Below are 21083 nucleotides of genomic sequence, written 5' to 3' on the forward strand. Positions count from 1 at the left end.
TAATTAGCTGCTAGTTACACCACTGAGTAAACATCATCATGCCATTTGCACCTTTATGATTCTATGAAGAAAAACTGCAGTAATAGTAAGCTATTACAGTACAATGTGACACAAGAACAAAATATTTGAAATTGGTACTTTCCTAAGGCTGCATGGTAGCTGTAATCATAAATTCATTAAAGGATATAAAATGTAATATCTTCTGTCTGGTACTCTTCTGCTTATATTAATTTTCAAAACCAAGATGCCTCACTGCAATTATAAATCTATTTTAATCTGTCTATATAACTAAAACCTTACTGGGTAGTTCTTCAACATCGTTAAAGGCAATACAATTTTCTGTATGTTGTTAATGCAACTAAGAAACTAAATTCTAAACATAAATCACATTTATAACTTAAGCATAAATCTTCATAATATATTTATCAAAATATTCTATAGATGGACAATTTTCATTATTCATAATGTCCTGTAATTAAAATATCACAGCCAAATCATTTGTCTGCTTGCAGGAGAGTCATTTTGGATTTGATAGAATATTAATAAGATTCCTATTTATTAAAAATTCACATTAAAGATAATTTGGAATGGTAAAAAAAACTTAATTTCTTTCATAGAGATCTATGTTTTTCAAACAGGGATCCTAAGAGCTATTAAAGGGTATAAGCGTACTCTAACAGTGACAAAATTGCAATTTAACTCCCATAGGCTATCTACTAATATTGAATTTTCTTCTAATTTTAGGATATTAGTAATGTTTCTTTAAGCATGGGACATGGGCACAATGGTGTTTTTTTCATTAATCACACTAAATTATTATAATAAATTTTTTCCTAAAACAACAAATAAAATCAGGAATTATATTTCCCAGTGGTACTTTATAATGGAAGGATCTCATTGGCTAAATGGCTACAGTATACTCTAATCACAGATTTCTTTGAGTTAGTTATGTAGTTTGCATTTAAATAAGCATAGAGACTCTTGATACCAGCAAGTATTCTTGAGGAAAGCCCTCAACAGTGAACATTAAGCCCACAAGTCCAAGTTTTCAGAATTTGTGATAACAAATAATCCTTTCGTTGAGCTACAAGACAACTTTGTGAATGTCATGATTACATCACATTATAACTTATTTCCCTGCCAAGCTTCCACAGAGGCTTCTAGAAGAGAGAGTTAGACCATCAAAATAAATACATTATTCAAGAAATGGTGGCTGGAAGAGATGAGAGGAGAAAACATTGTTTTCCTCAGCTATTTATTGAGACAACCGAATGGGAAAGGGAGGAAGTGGAAGTAAATAAAGAACATAAGAAAAGAAAAGCTCATTGGGCTAATAATGCACTCCTACTTCTGCCTTATACTGACACTAGTACGGTGAAAAAGCTGCTCTTCTTCAGCCAAATGCAAGGTGTGGATAATTTAAAAGGACACCAGTATCTAAGGAGTCAATGTCCACAGAAATAGGGAATCATCAAAATCTGTCGCTTGTTTTGGGCATTCTGTGAATGGAATAGCTTTTGAACTGAGAATTCTACTTTTGACATTTGCTAATTTGAAAAACTCAGGAAAAATGAGTAAATTAAGCTTGAGAGAAAGTTCTTGAAAATATACTATGCAAGTGCCTGTCATGATGCCCACTAAGTAGTGTTCAATAAATAATAGATATTGTTAATGTTTTCATTTTTATGACTATTAATTCACAATTTTTGAAAGCAGTAGAATTTGGGCTAAGAAATGTCCACTTCTTTCAAGCTCAGATCATTTGCATACTTCTACAACATTATAACCATTGTTGTTTCCAATAATATAACAGATACCAGAGTGATCTCTTAGTACAGTGGGGTATTATTATTTATTATTACACTCGAAGCTACTTGTTAACACTATCAGCACTAAAATATGTTACCTTCAAAACAAGTAGCATATTAAATAAAACTATCTTATTGTTTCATGCATTGGAGACAGGAAAACAATAACAGACTCACTAGAAAATGTTAGGACATAAAGACTTAGTGAAATGTTTTTGTTTAATTAATTTGGTTACATTTAAATGAAGATCTACATGTCACATTGAGGCTATGACATGTGATTTGCCTGTTTTGAGTTGCAGTTACTTAGTAATAGTAAGGTAAAGAAACCTAGCATCATTTTCAAGGAACTAAATGACACTTTTAAACAAAGCAAAAACGAAAATTCTTCTGGTAAGCAATCAAAAATATTTTACATTGCAAAGCTTTGAAAAAGAACAATTTGTGGGACATTCTCTGGCCTCAGATTTTACAGAAAGATTATAAAAAGAGTTGTTGGGAACAATATCTCAAATATTTCAAATAAGCACTGGCTTTGAAAAACCTTAAAAGTATGCTTTGGAGTTATCCTTTAGTGCCCATCAGCCCTAGAAAGTATAGCTCAAATTGAATAACCTGAAAATTAAAGAGTCATTTTCAAATAATAATCAACCATATTCATTGTTATTCATTATAATCAAGTAAATTGCTTTTCCATCATATGACATTTGGTGGGAAAAAGCATATATAAACACACAAAGGGAACAAGGAAAATGGCATATTCACTGTGGGGGCTTTAGCTGCTGATTTTTAACTGCTGACCCCAGAGGTTCCAGGAATCAGGTGATTCAGTTTGCAAGGCACATAATCCCTTCACACCAATAATTAAGGGCAACATACAGAGTAACTGGGCTCTGTCATGAAATCCAGATAATAAACACATGCGTGCATGTTAAGCTGTACTACTTTACAGCTCATTCTGTGCAAACACAATAATTTTCATTTCCATTTTACCAGCATGGGTTGCCCTAAGGACAGCAAAAAAGTAAGAAGGCCCAGCCAGAGGGAAAAGTGACAGGAACTTAGTGGGTAAAACACATCTATTTCCTTTTGAAGCAATATTATAGGATTTGTAACAAGGCTAGAGGGAATAGCTCCTAGCTAGAACTTTTTAAAGTAATACTAAAGAAATGGTCTGAAATATAGTATTAAGAAACAGAAAGTTTATGGCATATAAACATATGTATGTAAGTTACTTTTTGCCCATGCAGTTAGAATAAAACACACTTATTTTTGTTTATCATAAGGATATTGTGCATTATTGAAGAAAATTAATGTATCAACAAACTCCACCATAAAAACAAACAGCTAAACAGACTCGTTGGGTATTAGGGAAATCTGCTGGCAGTAGACACAGAAATTTATCAAAGTTCCAAATTCCTGAGATTTATAATTCTCAGAAAAAGAACGAAATTAGTATGATCTTGCTGTAAGGACCCTATTTACAACAATTGTCCTACGCAAATTAAGAGCAACTTAATTCAAGGAATGTAACTGTAATTTATATGTGCAATTGTAAGATCCCATTTTGTTGGCCCATGAAAAAATCAAGAGAAGCAGTCTGTAATTCGTTCAAGCGTTTGTTTTAAAACTTTTAAATTGGTATCTTAACTAATTTGGAAGGATGAGATGTTGATATTAGGAAGGTAGAACTTTGACCTGTTTGTGAGTTATTCCATAATTACTCTGCAATGAGATGGAAGGAAACTTTAGTGGACAAAATTATGTTGTCTGCAAATTCTTGTACTCTTTTCATCCCACAGCAATTTACATTTTGGAAGGCATTCTTTTTTTCATTTTTCTTTCAAGCTACTATATACTTTCTGCAAGTTAGCAATAGGCAATCAGGTTTTCACTTGTGTAACAATTAAAGCTATCAATTTTAGATGCAAATTCAGGGACTGAACCCAAATATCATGTTGATTCGAAAATAATTTTAGAAGCTAATAGCAAATGCCAAAGAGAGTCATGCTTAGGAGACTGCTTTCGTTACATTGAGTCTATTTTAGAGCTCATGAGTCTAGTCTCTGTGCTAATTTCATGAGAACATGCTATTCTTTTTAAGAAAAAGATTAGTAAATGCCACATTATGCTGAGCTGTAGTTTGGAAAAGATAAAAACCTGGGGTGATTTGTTTCAGCAGAAGGGAAAAAATGAGAGTCTTTTTGTTAGATATAAGAACTTTGTTCCCTAAAAGAATACTTCTTTTAGAAAATATTAAAAGAGCTAAAGTGGTTGGTATTACATTTGGGAGAAAAAAAAAAAAAAAAAACCTGCCAACTTTTCTACTGGTTGGATATCATGTAACTCCAAAATAAAACAGTTTATTTTGAAGGTTCTCTCCTGATTGGCTGGCAAAATGGAGAAAGACATTTCACATAAACAGAGGTTGTTTATATTTATTTAGCAGTTAGGAAACAGAAAAAGTTCCTATTTAGACTTCAGCAACGGACTGGTAATAAGGAAATTGAAGCTATGCTTTGCATTTCAGCCATGCAGAACTGACTACAGTTCCTACTACCCATCATGTGCATTATTTGAATGTAAACCACAGGATACTCTCCATTTTAGCTAAAGTATGCTGAAATGTAGTCACGTAAAAATTACTTCATGCAAAGTCATGAATTTCTTTCTTTGTTTAAAAATAAATTTCACTTACTCAATTCTTCCAAAATAGAATTCTCTTTGTTGGGGAGCAGCCGGGGGGAGGAATCCAATTATAAATCAACAAATGTTAAAACTGAATGTTAAAAAAAAAAAATTAAAAACTTACAATGTCCATTCCCAAAGTGAAGTCTTTTATCATCTGCACCATGTTTTGACTTGTTATAGCCACAGAACCTAGAGGCAAATCAAGGAAAGAGAAAACATATAGGAAACATACTTAAAACAGTTATCTATGCTCAGAATGTGCAAAGCACATTAGAATAAAGTGTTTTCCTCAATCAATGAAATGCTTTGGTGAAAGATTAATGACTTCATATTTTCTAAATCCACTATAGAAATCTTCCTTCTCTGGGGACTCTGGAAAGCTGCCTAATGAGGAGATATGGAGAGTTGCTTCCCACTGTGCAGACCGCTTCAGTTCAGTTTTTATAATGGCCTTAGAATGAATGTGTTTATAGTATTTTTCTAACAACTACTGTTAGAATGAATGAAGGGTAAAGTCTCCATTGTTAGTGTTTATTGCTGTGCAGTGTTCCCAGTGTTCTGGGTGAGAAAGTGTCTGAGAAATCTGGGGTGTATTTCAAGAGTAAGGGGAATAAGTAGAAAAATAAAGTAAAAACTAGAGGTGAGTCAAAGAGAGAAAGGAAGTGGTCAGTGTTGCAGAGCAGAGGTGGGGATTTAATGAAGAAAAGAAAATCAAAAGTAAAGGAGAAAGGGAGGAGAGAAAGAAGGAACTAGAATAAAATGGAGCCAATCTTTTTTTTGTTGTTGTTCATATATTTTATTTTAACAAAATACTACACTCTTCAAATTTAACAGTAAATGAAAGGAGGAAGCAAGCAATAATGAAAGGAAATGGTAAGACAATTCTTGAGCTCACCTCCCAATCAAAATGTATATGACGACTGTGAGGAGAATAACTGCTACTGCAGCTGAAATGGCGATCATTACCACTTGGCTATTTTCACCAGAGATGGAGAAAGCTGTGAGGTTGAAGGGAAAATAAAGAGAAAAAAAAGCATAACCACATTATAGCTAGCATCTACATGGATGAGCTGATAAATTCAGTCATGGCTATTGATTTAATGCCTTATATAGTGTTGAAGGAATCTTTATTTAGTGTAAAAAAGAGAGAGATTTACCATACTTTCCTTTGATAATACTTTTTAATTTATAAAATTAAGTACTTCCTCTCAACTCTTTCAATTAAACCCTACTTAAGCTCCTACTCCGTGAAAAATGCAGAACTGATTTTCTCTATCCTTATTGGTAAGACGCTCATTGAATCAACCAGAAGGTATCAGAGAATCATAGAAAACATGTGAAGACTTCCCAGAATGAAATTCAGGAAGCTTTCTAATCAAGTTTGTTTAGCCTCCAAAATCTATATTTGTTTAAAAAGAGATAATAACACCTGTCCTATAGTCGTCAACAGATACCACCATCAAACTGCTACTCTTCCCACATTTCCTGCCTCTGTAGATGGCCCCATCATTAGACAAGATGTGGGCAAAAATGGCCCACAAGCCAAATTGGTCTGCTACCAGTTTTTGAATAGCCCAAAAGCTAAGAATGCTCTTTATATATTGAAAAATTCAAAAGAAGAAGAATATTTGGTGACATGATAATTTCATAAAACTTAAATTTTGGTGTTCAGAAATAAAGTTGCATTGGAACAGTTATAGTCATTCATTTATGTATTGGCAGTGGCTGTTTTTATACTACAGTGGTTGGAATGAAAAGTAGCAACAGAGACTTCATGCACACAAAGCCTAAAATATTTACTTCCTGGCCCTTTAAAGAAAAAGATTACTGACCTTTGACTGAGGCCAATGCTTCTCAAACTTTACTATTCATACAAACAACTTGGGCATCTTTTTAAAAATGCAGTCTCTGATTAGTTTGGCTTGGAGTGGGGACCAAGATTGTGTATGTCTCAAGTCTCCCAGATGATGCTGATGTTGCTAGTTCAAGGACCAACACATTTTTAATGGAAAAAATCCAGGCCACAAATATGAAGTCACCATGTCCTCTCCCTTTCCTGGCCTTTCTAATCCAATTAACCACAGGGCCTCTGAATAGCCTCTGAATTAGAGTTAGAATATCCTAATGGGTCTCTATTTGCATTCCTTTTCTATCTTTTACCTTGTCACTAAATACTTTTTCTAAACCATGATTTCGATCATGTTTTTCCCATACTTAAAATCTTTGCTTGAGTCTCCATTGCTTTCAGGATAAAATGCAAATTCCATAGCAGAACATGTAAAACCTTTTAGGATCCAGCCCTTATCTAAAATCTTATCTGTTGGAAAAGTCCATAAACCTGCTAAACTGTAGACTGTCTAAAATACCCCCAGTTTCCTGGAAAAGTAACTTTCATATGTTCATATTTTTACATATGTTGCTCTTGTGGTAAATGTAGGGTGAACAAATGAACAAATAATGAATCAGAAGAAAAGCAGAGAGTTTTAGTTGTTTGAATACTGACACCTCCTAGAGCCAGCAAGGCACCTTCCACCCAGCCAAATCTAAATTGGGAAGGTTTTCTTTAAAATATAAGTTTTAGGAGTAGGTAAAGGAAAGAAATGTGGTAGACAGGCTGATAGAAACTTTCCAAGCATCTGAAAAAAGAGTGCAGAGTGTGGCGGAATAGATATTCATAATGTAAACTGTTGCAAATACTTTATTCTTCATAATCAGCAAACTATTTATACCTGCCACCAGCAGCCAGGTCTTGCCTGCTCAGATCTTCCTGCTGCTTGGAGGGCAGTGAACTGACAGCCTCCAGCTGCTGCACCTCCAGGATCCACTGCAGCTTTTATGCACTTGCTACACTCTCCTCCATAACTAAACAGAGCAGGGCTGCTATACATGGGCAATTGCCACCCAACACAAGAGTCCTCCAATAGGCAGTCTTCACTCGGGCTTCGCAATGGCTTGGCAAAGACCCTGGGAGCCACAGTGCGATCTGAAACTCTTCTCACTTTTTCCTCTTTCTCCCCTTCCCCTCATAGTGTCAAACCTGCATCTTAGTCTGCGGCTTTCCTTTCCCACTTTTTCTCTTTCCCCATTTTACCCTTACAGGGGTTGTCCTCCATAAAGCTCTTGCAGTTCTAATTCCGTCTTGGCATCTGCTTCCTGAGGACCTGAATTGATACACCATAACCCTAGCCATCTCGTATCATTTGAAAAATAATTTAAATGAGTATTTCAAAAACATTCCATTAACATATAACAATTGTGATTTTTGGTTTCCATTTTATATAGTGCAATAACCATTTCAAGTTAGGAGCAAAGTCTAAACTCTCTAATAATTTTTATTAGCCAATTTATACAATAAAATTCAGTAAAACTGAGAGGGGAAAACTGGTAGGAGAAAGAATTATGTACCATAGAACCTACTGAGTTATGCAAAATTCTCCTTTTCAATTTACAGATAGGGAATGGTAAAGTGACTTGACCAAGAACAACCTGCCAATAAATATCAGCTTGACTCCAGAATCCTTGCTCTTAAGTTATCCCTACAATTATCCTTGACTTTCTTGGACACAAAGCCACTCCCTGGATTCAGTGTCTGCCTTCTATGGGTTTCCAGAAACAATTGGACTATCTTTTTCCTAAATATGCCATGTTATTTTTCCTTCTTGCTTTGGGGGAGCTGCCTTTACTCTAGGAAACTCCAACTTCTCTTCTGCTCTCTATATTTTTTGTGTGTTTTAATATAAAAAAATATAAAATATATATTTTTAATTTAAAATGTAACAAAAAAATTATGTACAAGAGCAGCACTGAATCAACCCCAAAACCTGGAAATTCTAGGCCAATAGTCACCACTTAGAAGCTATGCAATGTCAGGAAAAACACATAAACTGTGAGCACTAGATGATGGGTTAAAGGAAATAATAGAATTTGACTAGCTTAGAACAGTATCATATTGGGCGTTTATGAAAAGCTTCATATACTGTCACATAAATGCACAAGTTCTAGAATCAGACCTGCCTCTTAGCAATTGGAAAGCTTAGTTTACCTCCCTGGGTCTCAGATTCCTCATTTGTAAAATGAGAATGACAGTAAATGTAAAGCACTGACATATAAAATATTTTTTAAATACTTAGCAAAATATGTGCTCTAATGTGTCTCAATATCTTCACTATATGCCAAGATCAGAAAGTCATCTAAACTCAAACACGGTATGAATGAGAACTTTATTGTAATTTAAAAAAAAAACAGGGAAAAATAAGCAAATTGTTAAAGAAATCCAAACATGAGTCTTTTTTAAACATTTTAAATTTAAATATATTGTAAATAATAGCTAAAACCCTCAGTGTTTTTATGAATATTTCATTTTGATTGAAAAAATAGAAAGGGCTGACTTCCATCTTTTCCCCTAAGAAAAAGCACATTTTTTCCGCCTCATCTATATTTAAAGTCTGGAAGAGGTCTATGGTGAAGCATCAAAAATGAGAAAATGAACTTATTTTAAAAATCAAACTGCTCAGCTCAGAATTCTTTTATAAAGAGACTGGGAGGAGAAAAGCATTCATATTTTTCTTTCTATCCTCATATCCTCTTCTCTCCCTCTGTCCATGGAACAATTTCAAATATAAAGCAACTTGGCAAAAATCCTAAGACTGTGAAGTTTTAAAATGGAATATTCTTTAAATCTCAGACACTGAAGCTTCATTTTTCTTAAAAAAAAATCTCATCTTTAAAAACTATCATAGAAATATCTGTGGCAAATCAAGAATTGCATTAAAATTTTTGAATTTGTTGCTGTTGCTACAAATTTACTTATCAGATTAAGAGATGGAGGTTTCAAAATATGCATCAACATAATAAATCTAATGAGGATTTTCCTCTCCTGTTCCTCAATATGTCTAATTTCTACACCAGATAGAAATCATCTGCTCTTTCTATATCTATAATTTGAGGTTTTTACTGCTACATCAAATGTTAATTTTGTTGTTATTTATTCAAACATGCAATTAAAGATTGAAAAAAAAGTCAATCTATAATCATTTCAAAAGAAGACTTTCTTTTGCACCACTTCCAAATTGCTCACTTAGAACTACTGAAGTTAAGTTGCAATTTTATCATCTAAAATTTTAAATTTATTTTAAACATCTTCACCCATGCTCCCATGAATCTTACTGAGTCTTGTTTCTAATGTCCTCTGAGAGTGGTTTCCCTGTGCTCATTTCATCATCGGAGGATTAGGAGAGGTCTTTAAGGATAGATTTGTATATCTGAAGATGGCAGTATCCTCTGAAAAAAGAATTTGTCATGGATTGGCTGTGGAACCCATGAACTAAACCACTGACTATTAAAAACCACTGACTATTAAAAATTTCAATACTTTGCAGGAGTCACAGCATATTATTGCCAAAACATTCCTAGCTGTCAGACAAAAAAAAAAAAATTGTTCTATAAAATACTTTCTCCATCATATCAACTTATAGAGATTTTATAACTTTTGTCTATCCTGAATGTTTTTATTATGTATAAAAATTGTACATTGTTTATGTCACCATACCAGTCAAATGTGATTCTATGTCAGGAAAAAATATATCTAGGTGACAGAAAATAAAGGTGCCAGAATAAATGAACTGAAAAGGGCAAAAGAGAAAACTGGAGTGCTGGGCATTTGCCCATCCTCCTTGGATTATCTGATTCTAAATGATGAGTAACTCTGACTTTTTCTAGGCTATTTTACAACTGTGAAGTTAAGTTGTAGAAAACATATAGTGATGTCAATGTTTTGTTTTGTTTTTACCATTATGATGAAAATGACACTTTTTCACTAGAGATATATGTCCTTGGAAAATACTACATTTATTGTACTGTAGGATACTAACTGGTTTTGGATCTGTTAGCATTATTTGTTTAAGCATTTTTGATAGCCTATATGCATACAAACAGACAACATATACCTATGCTTGTGTGCATGTGTTCTCCAAATATTCTTTTGAACCAGTTTTAAACTCTTACTGGTCTCCTCATTAGTTAATACTTTAAGTGAAATCTTTATGTTATCTTCATTTTATATTCATATAGAGTTATGATTTTCCCTTTTTGAAAATTTTAACAAAGGGCTTTTCTATAATAATAAGTAGCAAAATATTTATTTCTAAAAGCAAGGTTTTATTGGGAAAATATTTACCAATTTTAGACAAGCCAAATTTGGTGTCAAATGGATGGACACAAATAATTCACAAAATTATTTGTGAATGTTAGTGAAGTGATCCAGTAGACTTTAGAAAATCCTTATTCTCCAAATGTTATAAGATTCAATGTTTCAAGGATTAAAACAAAATCAAGGATCAGCAAGTTTCTTTTTGGTTGTTCACTGACTCTCACAATGAACCTGAAAAATCTGGATTAACAGGCACTAGAAATGGGTTATCGTATTGCATTGTGTTCCTCAAAAGCAGTTTATAGCTAATAGAAAACCAGATGCTTTCCAGACATTAGAATGTGTTTGATTTGCAAAAAAGAAAACACAGATGCACACCCATGCAAACACAAACGCACGGACACAGTGCTGCGCAAAGTACTAAATGTCCCAAGCTATATACTTTCAAATGTGTCACTTTTGGTTAAATCTCAGAGAAAGTGAGAATAAATTATCAGATACATTTTGCAAAAGCCTTCCCCACCACACACTATGCTGAAAGAAATACATACAGTCTGGGCTAGTTTCAAACTCAAACTTGCGGCTGTTGGTCCCATATCCAGCTGCTGTTCGGGCTCGGATTTGGAATACATAAGTAGTGTCAGGCTTGAGGCTACTGATGGTAACATTTGTGCCTCTTGCCCTCAGAATGGTATAACTTGTCTCTTGTTCCTGCTTTGAGATAAGAAAAAAAAAATGATGTTAAAATCAAGTCTTAATAACATTATCAAATTATAAACAGTGAATAGTACTCTTAAATTTTAAATAGAGCATATGGAGGATAAAGACTACAGAATCGTTTGACTCTCTGAATGCAGTAGAGTCATATTTTTAAGTTTGAAATATTTACTGAATTTTAGAATTTGGATATAATGATTTGTTAAAAGTGAAGTTCATTCTTACTGATTAGAGGATATATGAATGAATATATATTCCCTTCCAGCCAAGACTGAGAGAAAGCTTAGTCTACTTCCAAGAATAAACTTAGAAAGTAGGTAAGAACCCCCTTTAAGTTTAACCCTAATAGAAATGCCTTAATAATTTTCAGAAAAAAATATTTTTATCAATATTAAAATATTAAGTATAAAAAGCCAGGGTTTTATATGTGATTCTAAATCAATAATTTTCTCAGCATCAAATATATTTGTGCTGTATTTAATCTAAGCCACTGTGATTTAGTAGAGACAAATACCTTCTAACCAAAGTCTAGAAGTATATTTCCCAACAGGGTCCCCTCTAGGACATTCACACTAGACATTAGAAGATCCAGACTGTGCATTAATATAAAGGTGTTTTGCATCAAGCTTTGTTTGCAAAAATTGTATTTCCACAGAACTGTGTTTTCCCTTTTAACACACATTAGCAGATACTAAACACCATATGGATAACCTAATTTTGAGCCATGGTAGAATGTCCCTGAACCTGGGATGGGGCCAGAAACAAACATTCTTAAATGAGGCATATCCTCATTTGAGTATGCAGTCCACTACATATACTTTTTTCTGTAGCATATTGGTGATATATTAGAAGGAATTTTTGTACTTACTTTACTAATTAATGAAAAAAATAAAATGTATTTATTTCACATAAGTAATTATTTCATTTATTATAAAGATTCAGTAAGTGTTCAATGAATCAGAAGCAGACTCAGTTCCTCAGTGAACTAACCAGTCAAGAAAACAAAACATTGTGGAGCTTACATTCTAGTGAAATAATTTGAAATATTGCCAAACATTATATCACCATATGTGTATATGTGTGTACATATACAAAAATTTTTAAATTTTTGTATGTATAATAATGAGTACTTCATAATCAAGTAGATTGGCCTTAATATAATAGGCTGCTGAAAGTAAGAGAAAACTTATTTATACTATGATTTGGGCACTATTGTTTATAAGGCTTCATTTTCTTTTAATGCAAAAGACATTTCTTTCCCCTGTAGGAGGTTATGAAAAAAACATCATCATTCTTGTAAAATGCATTAACTTCAATAAAGGAAAGGAACTGCATAATGCCAAGGAATGTTTTTATACAAACATTTTTCACAAATTATTGTACCAACAATTGTGATGTCTGTAATGACCCATGATTATGTACAGAAAATTAGATAATTTAGGGGAAGTCATATTAAAAGAGGACTAATGACCACCAGGATTCAAAATAGAGACCTAACACTTATTAGTAGCAAAATTATGGGAAGTTCATCTAATGCCATTAACTCTCAGGCTTCTATTTGTAAAATAACCTATATGCATATGTTCATAGGGAATACCATACCGCTCAAATTTAAATAATATATACAGAAGTGTTTTATAAATGTTAAACTGCTAGATAAATGTACAATTTGATTTTAAATGACATTAATGTACTTTGTAAACTGCAGCAGAAGCACAAATAAGTTCTGTCCTTATTGGTAGCTATAAAACCAATCAGGTCTCCTGATAAGTTTGAATACATCTTGCACTCAAAATTTACCTTCATTTAAAACCAAGGAAAAATAAGTGCTATTCAGAATGATGAAGTATCACTGCCTAAAGTCTACTCATAAATAACAACATACATATTTTTTAATAAATGCATTGTGAAAATTCTGCCTCAGGATTACACTCTCCACACTTTCTTGAGTTTCCAGACTAAGGAATTATGACTCCAGAATTCAACATCAACCTTACTGGAATTTCCAGCCTCTGGAATGCCCTATGGATTTTGGATTTGCCAGTCCCCACAATTTCATGAGCCAATTCCTTATAATGAATCTCTCTCTCTCTCTTTTTCTCTCACTTTCTAAATATATGAATATCCTGTTGTTTCTGTTTCTCTGGTAAATCCTTTACTGATACAGATTTTATTATTTTATGATTTATTAAAATTATTTTATTATGTGAGGTAAATTACCCCCCACTAGCACCTTCTAAATTTACTTGCACAAAATCAAGAAAGTGTTTCATTGTCAGTTCAATAATACAATGTTTTTGCTATTAGTGTCATATTCCTTTCTCTATTGAACAAAATTCATGTGAATGTATGGGTCAGGAAATGAGGCTTCAGGAATGAACTTTAGACCAAGGACTTGCTGTAAAATAGCCCATAGAACAGCAGCCTTGGTATGGGAGGACATAAATGTCACTTCTAGTACCGTAACTAGGGGGCTGAAGTTTGGTAGTCACATATTTGCTGTGGCTTATTGCTGTAGAATGTGGGGTATCTGGCAGGATGATTTCTAAGTCTCACTCTGTCTATAAATTAAAGGTGTCACCTGAGCAGAATTTTAAAGCTATCTCTACCACTTTCCAGCAATGACTCTGATTTGTTTGCAAGAGCAGAACTTAAGTGAAGGCAGCCTCTTTCTCCATACCACCCACCCTTTTAATCTTGTCTCCCCACCTTTTCATAGTATTTGACCTCGTAGTCCAATATTATCCCATTAGGGTGTTCAGGTTCTTGCCAGGACAGAGAGATGCTGTTTCTGGATGTCCGATCTTTCTTAATCGTCACAACAGGTGATGGGGCTGTAAAGACAGGGTGGAGAGGGGCAGAGAGTGGGAGGAGGTAAGTTAATGGGGTTGGGGAAGATTATGAAGGGGAGCCCAGAGAGAAGGGAACAAGCAAATGGAATTTATCGTTGTTCTAATCTTTGGCATAAAAGCACTATTTCCATTTCAAAGGCTCTTGAGTATTAATCTGGCCCCATATCAAGCCTCAGCAGCTGGATTATAGCCCTGGTACATGCGGGCCTATGGAAAATGAGCTGAGATTTTCTGTTGCTGGTGGACTAGTGGCAAGTGAGCAGATGTTTTCAATCTGCTACTATAATGTAAGCAATGAAATATATTTGATATATTAAGAAAAGAACAAAACATCAGGACTACCTATTTGTTATAATGTTGCAAAGTTATTAATACCAGATTCTTCAGCACACTGATAACATTTTCATATGCAGTTCTATAGAAGGACTGGAATCCATTATGCACAAGGAGTCCCATGGTATCCATTGGCAATAATAATATTTACTATAGTATAAAATAGATATGATTTAGAACTTATTGCAGTGTCTTGACTTCTAACAAGATTCTCTCATGAATTAAAATATATTTTATATATTGTGAAAACAAGCTTCTACTTTTTATCTTTATTTCTTTAAAAATATTTAATAAGGAGTAATGAGGAAATGACTTCTATACATGCCACAAGTTATCTAGAAATATTTAGAGGTATATATTATTGGTTGGGTGGTGAGTCTGTGTTTGTTATGTTTTGCTATGCATTATCCAAAGTATGAAATATAGCAAAAAAAGATTTTTTAAGGGGAACCTTAATTTCTATCTGAAGATTAAATAAATGTTAAGTGATTTCCTACTTAAATCTTTCTATTAGAATGAAAATGCATGCTATCTATCAAAATACTTCTGTTTTCAAAACTCAATCTGAGTACACTAGCCAATAAAATTATTTAAAATATCTCTGTAAGGTTTAGTGACATCTGCCTGAATGGAAAACAAAACAAAAACAAAAACAAACAAAAACAAATAAATAAATCTCAAGAATTTTTAACTACACCAACTGTTGAATTGTTTCCATTATTGCATTTTTCTCAAATTTTGTGTATTAGAACCTTATGCATTTGAATTTCCCACAGCAACTAATGGTACATGTTCTTGACATGATGTTTCTTTGATTACCACATGCTGACTTTTGCAGCCAACCTCCCATTTAAAGTTTCTGTCTATAAATTCCTTTCATTTTCATTTCTCACACAAAACCAGGTCTTCATTAAGATTCCTTTTGGCCATTTCAGCAGAAAGTACATATCTAAAGGTAGACTCTATTGCAATACATTTCTCCTCACTTGTTTCTTTCATTTGCACGATCCCATTACTAACTCTTTTCTATGTAAAGCATCATTACATTTATGACCTGGTATTGACTGCTTAATCTTTTTGCCAATTTAAAATATAGGTGGTGTTTTTTTGATGGAGAAGTAAATTCATTTTCTTATTTATATTTTGCTCGCATTAGCAATTAACAACCAATATTACCATTTACTTTTCACATCTATTCTCCATTTATTCAATATGCTTTTATTATAGTAACCAAAATTGGCCCCACTGCCCCCTATAGTTTGTTGATCTGAAGTTATGCAACACAAAGGATAGATTATTTTTATTACATTTTAGTTGAAGCTTAATAAATTTTAAAGGTTCATTAGCATATCTCTAAATTATAAATAAATAACAGATATGTTAAATTCTTGAGAAGTATTTGTAATTACCCTAATACATAGAAAAATCAACTCACTCTTCAGTCACTTATGGACAAATTGCACTTTCATTGTCTTTGAAAACAAATTTTGGTTTTTTTTTGTACAAAAATGAAAGAATTTCCACTAAATTTTCTGCTGAAGCAAATCAATTAAAAGAACAACTTCAGTGTGTGTTTACAGAGAATTTCAGAAAAGCTTAAAGATGGAACATTTTCCTGGTAAACCCAGAGAGTTTCAATTCCATGTCACTATGAAACTGGTTTATTTTTCCTGATGGTCAAAAACACAATTTAAAGAAATTTTGAAAATTAACATATATAGCATCTCTTTCTCATTCATTTCAAGGGAACAATTGCGACAAAGGTTGTATTAACTTGTTACTGAAAGCTTTGCAAGCTGCCTAAATTTTACTGCTCTGTACTGAGCAAGATTTTATAACTGTTGAATTTCTTCAAAGGTCTTTAGCAAGCTGCAGGGCCCTGCTGGACTGTAATAAATAGCCTTTCATAATTCCACACTTACTTAAGTAGAGGCAATTTCTCCAGGCTTGTGCCATCTCTATGTTAAATGAACCTTTCCTGATTGCTGCTTTTATGCCCCTGTTAAGTCATTTGTTCTGCTCTTTTAAGACACGCCCCTTATGCTGGCTACATTTCAGCAGTTTCAATCCAGTGCACCAGCTGGAAACCGGTTACATTTAGGTAATGCTCATCAATATTTTAATACTAATTAATAATTAACATAAATTGTTTTTCTCTCACCTAATAAATAATTTTAAGGCATAAGAACACAATGCAGAAAAGGACAAAATCCATGGGCAGTCCTTTGTACAAATGGTTTCTAAAAGGTTTTCTTGTATGTTTTTTAAGTCATGTCTTGAGGTAGAATTTATACATATTACCTCACGTGCTACAACTAACACAATCTGTAATTGTGTTAATGAGAAACTCATATGGATTATGGTTCTTTTAGTTCATTTTCAGGTATCAGAATGTTTTGTTGAAATTACTAATTTCCAAAATTCATAGAAATTCTTTTAAGTTTTTCTCTACAAAAAGACATGGTACTGCAGTGTATACTATAAGAGATTTGATTTATTTTATTTTCATGCCTCTAGTGTTTTGCTTTTTTAATAATTGATTTGAAAGAAAGGAAGGTAATGGTTGTATGGAATGAAAAAAGAAAATCTACCTTGAAACTGGAGAAATGACTCTGAGCTAGGCGGTGAGAAGTTATAAAGGAAGAGAAAGCACAGTTTTTCCCAGGCAAGAAAAGAAAAAATGTTGGTGTATAAGCAAACATAGAATTTACTGATAACAACCCAATAGCCCAGGATTAAGAGTTTTAATTTGGCACCTCTTTTCCATACCCTAACTGATAGATCACCAAGATAATTCTGGCTCTTTATCTTGTTAAGAGGAAGAAGTTCATGATAGACTAGGGTCCTCTGAAGCTGGTCCAGACTTCTATTCAGGTAGCAAATAATGAGTTTTGCAGAAGGAAAAAAAAAAAAAGATAAACTTGTAAAAAAAACCTGAAACATTAGCAAAATCATCTTTAGTAAGTTGATGATGCCCCTTGAAATGAGGACTTGGAGTATAAAACATGTTTTTGTTGTATTGGTAATTGTGAGAGAGATATTTGATTCTTAGCTTTTATTATTCTGGGCACAACTAGATAAATGTATTCCTTGGAAAACAATAGAAAAAGGAGGCATGATACATATGGTACACGGGCTATTGATTCTATTTTAACCGAAATAGTTTTAAAGGAATATAGGAGAAAAATAGTGAAGTTGGGGGTGGGGGGAGGAGCAGCTCATGAATCACAGTTAACCATCCTCCATAAATAAGCTTTACTGAACTTACTGCTGAGCACTTCTGAACACTCCAAGTATTAAAGAAATTTTTAACTTGTGTCTCAGTGGATTTGTTCATGGCTATTTCAATTCATTTTTCATTAATTTTATTTTCTTTTGTCGTCATATAGGACTGGGCAGTTAGTTTCACCCTATATAATCTGGTAATATATGTTTTGTGAAAGTTGATATCAAAATGATTTTCAGTTTCTGTTTTAAGGAGTTGTAATTTTGAGAACCTAGGGCTGAATTGTTCACTGCCTGTATTCTCTAGAATTCTGGCCACTGCAAGGGCAGCCCCTGGAAACAGAAACATACAAGGATAGTCACATTCATGGTTAATATTTGAACCCAGCCTAGAGGTGATTTTTTTTTCCCTAAAAGAGCACTTTTTTATTTATTTGTAGAGGGGGAAGATTTTCCCTCATTATTAATGTACCCTGAACAGTTGACAACATCTAATGAAATAAGAAAAAAATACAATTAAGGAAGCAAAAATGTTAGGTTAAAAAACGTTTCTGTGTATAGGAATCGCGTTGGCACAGAGCTTGTATCATTTGCAATTTGTATCAGAATCACACTTGATATTACACATGCCAAATCTACTGAGAGGATCTAGGAAGGATTCGTTATTTTAACTGGTGTTTTTAAGCTACATTTCCCATTATTCTGCAACAAAAAATGACCCATCCTTGGAATCAGGAAGTAAAAACTTAAAAATTCAGCTCGTAAAGGATCTGGTTTGGTTCCTTTGTTTTTATTGGGACCTTCCTTTTTTGGGCTTGGGAATTTTCTAATGAATCTCTGAGGTATCTGTGGTTTAGAGATTGAACAATTTAAAACAATAACAAAAAGGGCTCAGCATTTTTTTTCTAAGTGAACCAAAGCTTTTAAAAATTATCTCCATGGGAAAATAGCACGCAGCAGAGTTGAAAGATTTTTCCTTTGAATCAACATGTCTTTAAAAGCATTTTTCTCTTATTTTTCTTTACTATTCACTACAATTCCTACTTAAGAACATTATTTTTCTCAGTTCTTTTTTTCCAGAATTAACATAATCATTCATAGCTTAATGTTCATCATCTCACTACCTCTATCCTGGTTTCCCCAAACCTGGTATTGTCAGCAATTTTCTGTTTTGGTCTCAGGCCTCACTGCGTTTGCAATCTGCCAAGTTTGAAATTTCAGAGTTTTACTCTTTTATTTATTCTACCTCACTAAGAACTCAACTTACCAATCAGCTACAACTTCTGCAACATATAGAATTTTCTTTCTAGTCAGTTTTAGTTCTATAGTACCCGTCTTAGTTCAAACCCTTATCATTTTTTAACCTGCATTGGATTCTATGCTTTTTCTCTCAGTCTCTCCAGAATTTCAACTTTCTATACATTTTGATGATTTATCATTTTATAAAACAAATGAAACCTTGATTCTCTCCCCTTTCAAAATCTCATAATTGCAAATCTAGTTTTCCTACATATGTTAACTAAACCATGCACACCAGAGAAAAGATTTAAGAATCTATATTTTTAGGGAAGTTGCTACCAGAAAATTATATTATCACATACATTTTCAAAATTCTGGACCACAATAGGTATCGATACATAAAATGAAATCCATAAGTCATTATTTAAAGCTCCTCACAAAACTGCAAACTTTATCATTTATTGCTCCTCCTTTCAAATCTTAAATTCTAAAGGCACTCTGCTCATCTGTCCTCACTTGTGCCTGCTATATTCCCTGTCTGCAACACATCTCTTCCTTTTCCACCTGGAAAGTCTTTCTACTCATTATTCTTCAAATTTCTTTGCAAATATAATTCCCCTTTAAAGCTTTTTCCTTAGTCTTTTAAGAAATAATTGATCAAAGCCTTCCTCTATCCTCTTACACTATAATTGACTGTTTTCCTACTGTTTAGCCTTCTAAATGGTTGTAAGTACACCATTTGCTTGCCAGTAGGCTCCTACTAAACCATAAGTGTCTTCAGGCTCTAGACTAGTACTTGCCTTGCATAAATCTAGTCACATAGTTTGGTTAGATTTGCAATTAAATGTACAACACATTTTGTGCTCGTTCCTCCTAAAGAATTATTGCATTTATGTCATAATAAAATTCAAACCAAAATGAGAATTATAAGGTACTAAGTAGAAAGGCCATTTTCTATTAAATTATGTCATCTGAATTCTATAGTAAAGACCAGAATAGAAAACCCAGTTTTACTATTTTTTATTTCCATCCCCTCACCCAGCCACGCTTCATACATCCAGCATGGTAAGATAAAAGAGAAAAAAAACGTAGTAATAGAGGAAGGGCTCAGTTCATATCTCTTTATTGCATGGATTCATAAAAATGAGATCTAGTTTTCCAATTTCTCAATTTATCTTCACATTTCTGGTGTGTTGTCTTTTAAAATTTATATTAATTTCTCCTTCTTCTTAATAACATCCAATTTCCTCAGAACAAATATGCAATATGGCTTTGAAAATCTATGACACAGGTTTCCAAATATAATGTTTAAATGTGAAAAATAAGTAGCTATAAGTTTTTATTAGCCACTGTTATTCATACTTCTTTGCTTTGGGAAAATGCATATACTAACAAACCTATTAAATTATATAGGATGAGTACATTTTGGAAAAAAATAACATTCCTTGGGTTTGCTGGGATTTTCTACAATATCCTTCTGTTTTTAGGTCCTTTGGTGGGCTCTGAGTACTCACAAGTCTGTTAGCTTCAAAAGCTAGTGAGCCTTGTCCTAGGGCATTACACATTATATACAAGGGAGTAAGAATGATGACTAGTTACCTTTGGTCTAAACACTTATGTGTTTGTGTGTGTGTTCCTTCTAATACTTTTTTGCTTGCATAAATAATATGCTGCTGCTGGAGGGTCTGGTTGTCTTTCTTAACATGAGACAACTAAATCTGGTACATTCTTTCTTCATCTACCTCACATGAAACATACATTACTCTTAACAAATCCTAGAGAGGTAGACTGTTGATGATATATGTATTCTTTTAAATGCAGTACTATTTACTTTTTATCTGAAAATATGTTTCTACATATTTATTTGCCTGAGCCTAAATGGATTCCAAAGATGACACAAATAATCCACATGGAAAGGGTAAAATTTTTACTCCCAGGGGTCTACAAGTAATTTAAGAAATTCCTACCTTTATACAATATCTAAGTATCCAAAAATTTTCCGAAGATATAGCTTAGTTTTGAGAGAAGTAGTATGTCCAATTCTGACTCTGTCAAGGTTTTCCTATCTCT

General features: G+C 33.3%; 1 protein-coding gene across 2 annotated transcripts in view; it reads right to left on the bottom strand.

Annotated features, from left to right (window-relative positions):
* The window catches only part of EPHA3 (EPH receptor A3), a 361700-nt gene that overhangs the window by 72697 nt on the left and 267920 nt on the right, over nt 1-21083 (bottom strand). The window contains exons 6-9 of one of the 2 annotated variants that reach the window (XM_058296035.2): nt 14074-14198; nt 11199-11361; nt 5395-5497; nt 4621-4688 (exon numbers count right to left, since the gene is read on the bottom strand). In XM_058296035.2, the coding sequence (XP_058152018.1) occupies nt 4621-4688; nt 5395-5497; nt 11199-11361; nt 14074-14198 (459 nt within the window). The remainder of the gene's footprint in view (nt 1-4620; nt 4689-5394; nt 5498-11198; nt 11362-14073; nt 14199-21083) is intronic. The other variant, XM_058296036.1, reaches the window with a different exon arrangement.

This window comes from Dasypus novemcinctus, chromosome 4 (assembly GCF_030445035.2).
Source record: "Dasypus novemcinctus isolate mDasNov1 chromosome 4, mDasNov1.1.hap2, whole genome shotgun sequence".
Classification (NCBI taxonomy): Eukaryota; Metazoa; Chordata; class Mammalia; order Cingulata; family Dasypodidae; genus Dasypus; species Dasypus novemcinctus.